The sequence below is a fragment of the Myxocyprinus asiaticus genome, chromosome 22, assembly GCF_019703515.2.
Source record: "Myxocyprinus asiaticus isolate MX2 ecotype Aquarium Trade chromosome 22, UBuf_Myxa_2, whole genome shotgun sequence".
Classification (NCBI taxonomy): domain Eukaryota; kingdom Metazoa; phylum Chordata; class Actinopteri; order Cypriniformes; family Catostomidae; genus Myxocyprinus; species Myxocyprinus asiaticus.
Genome location: NC_059365.1, coordinates 27851252 through 27857223, shown reverse-complemented (window position 1 = coordinate 27857223; position 5972 = coordinate 27851252). Strand labels below are relative to the sequence as shown.

The 5972-nt window shown below is 40.9% G+C and overlaps 1 protein-coding gene across 3 annotated transcripts; it reads right to left on the bottom strand.

Moving 5' to 3' along the window:
* Positions 1 to 600: 600 nt before the first annotated feature.
* On the bottom strand, positions 601 to 3984 carry LOC127412604 (uncharacterized). Of its 3 annotated transcripts, none has more exons than XR_007892457.1 (5): positions 3205 to 3984; positions 2860 to 3072; positions 2469 to 2584; positions 1628 to 1865; positions 601 to 1433 (listed from the first exon to the last, which is right to left on the bottom strand). XR_007892457.1 is itself a non-coding variant. In XM_051649084.1 (4 exons), the coding sequence occupies exons 1-3, from the start codon at positions 3545 to 3547 to the stop codon at positions 2469 to 2471; spliced, it is 672 nt and encodes a 223-aa protein (XP_051505044.1). In that variant the 5' UTR covers positions 3548 to 3984; the 3' UTR covers positions 601 to 1865. The 3 variants fall into 3 exon arrangements, 1 of the variants encoding a protein (XP_051505044.1); XR_007892458.1 differs by having other exon boundaries at positions 601 to 1865; positions 3205 to 3491; positions 3596 to 3984; XM_051649084.1 differs by having other exon boundaries at positions 601 to 1865.
* Positions 3985 to 5972: the final 1988 nt, after the last annotated feature.

Sequence of the window (5972 nt, the reverse complement as noted above, 5' to 3'; positions counted from 1 at the left end):
TTTGCATTAAATTGTACTTAAGTATTAAAAAATAAAAAGTAACTTTTTTCCTAGTTAGAATGAAATCAAGAGAGGAGAGAGGGGTTGTGTGAGAGAGGATGTTGTTAAATTCGACTGGTTTGTTAAGTCACCTTTTTACTGTCTCTGACGACTGTCATATTTCTCCACCAGTGCCATGTTACAATAATGACATTTTTGCTAAATGATTTTTATGTGGCCTGTTGTACGTAACACGACAATTTTCTGGAGGAATGAACACTAGAGGCGCTAAAACAACAATTACTTTTATCCCCTTTCCATTAAAATCATGAGTAAAACGGCACATTATGAGTTCATAAACACTTACTTTTCGCTCTGTTCCTCACACAATGCTATCTTATGACATATAAACACTTTTACTATAGTGCATGACTCAATTTAACATTTACATTTACATTTTTACATTTATTCATTTGGCAGACGCTTTTATCCAAAGCGACTTACAAGAGAGGAAAACATAAGCAAATCATTTTAGGAGACAGTGGTATGAAAAGTGCTGTATTACAAAGTATCACTAGCATCATAATAGTATTCAAAACAGAATAAAGTGCAACACAATTTTTTATTTTATTTGTTTATTTATTTTTTTTATGACTGGTTAAGTGCTCATGGAAAAGATGTGTTTTTAGTCGTTTTTTGAAGACAGAGAGTGAGTCAGCTTCACGGATGGAGTTGGGAACGTCGTTCCACCAACGTGGTATGATGAAGCTGAAAGTCCGGGAAAGTGTTTTGGTGCCTCTTTGTGTTGGTACAACAAGGCAACGTTCCTTAGCCGACCGCAGACTTCTAGTGGGTGCGTAGCTCAGCATAAATGATTTTAGGTATGCTGGAGCGGACCCAGTAACTGTTCTGTATGCCAGCATCAGAGCCTTGAATTTGATACGTGCATCAACCGGTAGCCAGTGGAGAGAGACAAGGAGTGATGTAACATGTGCTCTCTTTGGTTCATTAAAGACCAGACGTGCTGCTGCATTCTGGATCATTTGGAGGGGTCTAATTGCACATGCAGGGAGGCCTGCAATGAGAGCGTTACAGTAGTCCAGTCTAGTTATGACAAGTGACTGGACAAGCAGTTGTGTGGCATGTTCAGAGAGGAAGGGTCTTATTTTCCTGATATTGTAGAGTGTAAATCTACATGATCTTGCGGTCTCTGAGATGTGGTCTGTGAAATTTAGTCTGTTGTCGATGGTTACCCCTAGATTTCTGACCAATTTGGAAGGCATTACTGTAGTTGCACCCAGCTAAACGGTGATGTTGTGTTCAACAGCAGGGTTGGCTGGAAAGACAAGGAGTTCAGTCTTGGCTGGGTTGAGTTGCAGATGGTGCTCCTTCATCCAGGCCGAGATGTCCACCAGGCAGGCAGAAATTCAAGCAGTCACTGTGGTGTCGTTGGGCTAGAAAGACAAGTAGAGTTGCGTGTCATCAGCGTAACAGTGGTAAGAGAAACCATGTGCCTGAATGATGGGTCCCAGTGATGTTGTGTATATAGAGAAGAGAAGTGGCCCAAGCACTGATCCCTGAGGTACCCCAGTAAGTAGCTGATGTGGCTTGGATACCTCACCTCTCCAGGCTACCTTGAAGGACCTACCTGAGAGATAGGAATTAAACCAGTCAAGCACAGTTCCTGTGATGCCCAGCGAGGAGAGGGTAGAGAGTAAGATCTGATGGTTGACTGTGTCAAAGGCTGCAGAAAGGTCCAGCAGAATCAGGACTGGTGATCTTGATTCAGCTTTCACCCGTCTCAGCGACTCGGTGACAGACAGCAGGGTGGTCTCGGTGGAGTGTCCACTTTTAAAGCCTGACTGATTGTCATCCAGCAGCTTGTTCTGTGAGAGACAGGCAGAGATTTGATTGAAAACTGCCCTTTGAAGTGTTTTTGCCATGAATGGGATGAGAGAGACTGGTCTGTAGTGTTCTATTTGTGTGGGATTAAGTGCGGGTTTCTTCAGCAGCGGGGTTACTCGAGCCTGCTTAAATGTAGTGGGAAAAGTGCCTGTAAGTAGAGATGTGTTAATTATGTGTGTGAGTGCAGGTAGGATGGATGGAGAAATGGCCTGGAGAAGGTGAGAAGGAATGGGGTCAAGGAAACAGGTGGTGGGGTGGTTGGAGAAGGGGAGTTTAGAGAGCTCAGTGTCAGTCATAGGAGAGAACATGGAGACAGAAGAGTTGCATACAGGAGACAGGTGTTTGACAAGGTGTGGTGCTGAGAATGTATTGCTGATGGCTGCAACCTTATTAGTACAAAAATGTGGCGAAGACATCTGCTGTCAGTGATGTGTAAGGCGGTGGAGGGGGAGGGCAGAGAAGTGTGTTGAATGTTCTAAACAAGCTGCGAGTGTCTGTGGTGCTGTTGATCTTGTTCTGGTAATAGGAGGTTTTTGCAGATTTAACATTATCTGAAAAAGTTGCAAGCAGGGACTGATATTTACCTATATCTGCTGGATCTTTAGATTTCCGCCATCTCCTCTCAGCTGGTCTGAGGTCAGTCCGATGTTCACGAAGGACGTCAGACAGCCAGGGGCTGGGTGGTGTAGCACGTGCTGGCCTAGAGGAGATAGGACAGATGTTGTCTAGACAGGTTGTTAAAGTAGAGCTTAGTGTGTCTGTGGCAGTGTTTACATTAAGCGTGGTAAATACATTTTGTGTAGGAAGAGATGTAGAGACAGCAGTGGAAAGGCGAGAGGGAATGGAGGTTACGGCGAAAGGAAACCAATGGTGGGGTCTATTTTAATGTAGATGGGAGTGTCATGTTGAATTGAACAAAGTAGTGATCAGAGACATGTAAAGGAGTAACAAGAATATTTGAGTTGGTACAGTTACATGTAAAGATGAGGTCCAACTGGTTGCCCGATCTGTGAGTTGCAGTGGTGTGTAGTTTTTCCAAGTCAAATGAGGCAAGGAGAGTATTCAATTCAGTGGCCTGAGGCTTGTCTTGGTGTATGTTGAAATCACCAAGAACCACATGTGGCCTACCATCCTCCGGCAAGGAGGACAGCAGGACATCCAACTCCTCAAGAAAGTTTGTCAGCTGACCTGGAGGGCGATAGATGAAAACAACATGTATTTTTGTGGGTTGCATTGTAGTAATAGCATGGAATTCAAAACTAGTATTGTTACATAATGAAGAGTGTGTTGAAAAAGTCCAGTTGTTATGAATGAGCAAACCTGTTCCCCCGCCCCTACCGGTGTGTCGAGGGGTTTTATAGAAGGAGAAGTTGTTGGAGAGAGCAACAGGTGTTGTTGTATCCTCTGGACGTATCCATGTTTCTGTCAGTGCCAGGATGCTGAGGGTGGACTGCGTGGCAAAGGCTGGAATGAAGTCAGCTTTGTTCACAGCTGACTGGCAGTTCCAGAGTCCCACTGAGAAAGAGAACGGAGCAGGTGCTGAAGTGCAAAGTGGCTGTAGGTTGTGTGGGTTGCATTTGGTCTTGCATCGATATCGCGTAAATGGTCTGTAACAGATAACAGGGATGTGCTTGAAGGCATGTGTTATTCGTGAAGTAGACATGTTAGTATATAGAAAGAAAGTAAGACAAGAGATACAATAACAAGATACTTAAGTGCTATGGTGAGTGGCGCCTTGTCGGTGTCCTTGCTTGGTGGACTCGCACAGGTAGACTCGCTGGTCTTTACACAAGTAGGTCTTCACAAGAGGAGGGCTTTGCACGAGGGCTACCACTTCCGCTGCCGCTTCCGCATCAGCATTCGAGTCAAATATATACGTGATGATAATGAGCCGTTCAATGAAAAATGAAAAACATTTCATTTCAAAAACATTTCAATGAAAAACATTTGCATTACATAACCAACTACATTTATAAGCTTGTTTAATTGTGATCAAATTGCACGGAAACTCAACTGATAGTGTGTTGCATATGCGATACTAAGGACCAGGGTACGAGTCCTGAAGAGCACGCAAGCCAAACATGTCAGCCGAAAGTGTTATAGAAGCACCACAAAATGACCTGGTTGCTCAGAAATTGTGTTTTTCATGTCACATTTACAATGTTCGTTGCATGGTAGAAGGTACTCACAAATTGTGATGTCAGAGCACCCAGCCTCTTGAGACACAGAGAAAGATAGAAAAAATCAAAATAAGCTTTGAAGAAAGTAAGTAATGTTGTTGGTTTTGTAAACTGTTTTCTGATGTTTGCTACCTAACCTTGCTGTTAAGCAGATGGTTGAATTCAATATCATTATCATTGCTGGTTGTAGAGTTATTATTTTAGGCCTAATTAATAGTTGCCTAACAACAACAACAACAATATTAATTCAGCAAATAGGGAGTAGAAATTCATAGATATGATTTAAATATGAAGGCATGTGTAGAAATAATGGACATGTTCACATTTAATTACAAAAGCCTTTTGTATTTATACATACTGTATATTTGCGTGAATGATAATTTTTGACTTCATTACAGTCCAATCTGTAGACCTTTAGAATAAAGTTTAGAACAAAAACTGTCAGTGTTTCTCACTTCATCCTCATAGTTTTGAATGAATAAATCCTATTCAGTTGCGCTGTCACATACGGTCCAGCCGCACAAATATTTCAATGGATCCGAAAATGCAGATGGTCGGAACTCCACACAGCGGACGTGCGACACTCCATTTTAAATGACTGACCTCTGGTCTGTCATCTTTTGTTTGTCAGATGCATTGGAATGGTGGCTTCAGTCCAGTAAGACAAAATAAATTGATCTGCAGAACTGTAGTGAGTACTTTTTAAGTCTAAATAAACTACATTTCTTTGGAAATGTAATTAAGTAAAAGTACAAGTATTCGATTTAAACTGCACTTGAGTAAAGTACTAATCCCCAAAAATAATACTTAAGTATTTTTACTCAATTACTTTATACCCCTGACATTAAAACAACATTTCATGGAACAAAAATACCATCACTGTTCATATTTCTGTTATATTTTCTAATCAACAACAAACCAAACCAACGAACACCTGGGGGTTCTCATGCACATGACTGACAATAGCTTTTTGCATGTGCCTTGCAAATATGTGCTCTGCATTTGAAACACATAATGCTTGATGAAAGAAAGATCATCAAAGAAAGATTCTATTGGAGAGGGGTCACTGTGGTACAAAGACATTTCTGGTGTGTGTGTGTGTGTGTTTGTGTGTGTGATGTTGGTGATGTTGGATGCAGTTCAGGGTAGGATAAAGTTAATCTCAGTGAAAAATAAAGCATGTAATACTCAAAAGAGTTTGTGCGTGTGCACGAGAATGTGTGTGTGTGTGTGTGCACAGGTCCGAGGCCTTTATGTTTGCAAGCACACATGCACATATGTGAACATGAACATGATGAACATGCTCCTGAACACTAAAATGTTCTCTTATTTTTGATCTCCAGCATTCATTTTCAATGGCCGATCATTATTGACTGGGAACACCACAAGTGTGCCATTTTGTACAAAGTAAAAGCAACAAACTTCCTGTTTAAACATTAAAGCACACTAGCATGATAAATAGTACAGAATGTTTTAATATTTTATTTAATATTGCCAAAATTATCCACAAATAATGCTTTTTTTTCACTAAAAATGGAGGTGCATAAGCTCAGGTCAATGAGGCCTATGATCAATAAGCTCCAAAAAGAAATACAAAACCTGTGCTAATTAAAAGAAAACAAGTTGACAAAAACTATATAATCCAATATTTGGTGATAATATAGCATAACGAGAGATTTATAAGCAATTTTTAATAGGCCGGCCATTTTTGACTGGGAACACCAAATTAGGTAAAAAATTTCAACACAGCACAAGGGTTAAACCAAGAGTGGACTATTTCACTCTACTCTAAACAAACCCAAGCTCCATTCCATCTATTGGAGAACAATGAACTCTTTCATTCCTTTCCTCTTTTCTTCCATCTCTTGGTCTCTCTATTTTCCCCATAATCACTAACTTAAGTTGTCT

Bases quoted from the DNA above. Each gene is read 5' to 3' on its own strand.
- LOC127412604 (XM_051649084.1), bottom strand. From the start codon at position 3,547: ATGTCTACTTCACGAATAACACATGCCTTCAAGCACATCCCTGTTATC. The intron at 3,073-3,204 runs GTTTGCTCATTC...ATCGCCCTCCAG, and splicing joins CGGTAGGGGCGGGGGAACAG to GTCAGCTGACAAACTTTCTT. The intron at 2,585-2,859 runs GTAACTGTACCA...TATCTCCTCTAG, and splicing joins GTTGGACCTCATCTTTACAT to GCCAGCACGTGCTACACCAC.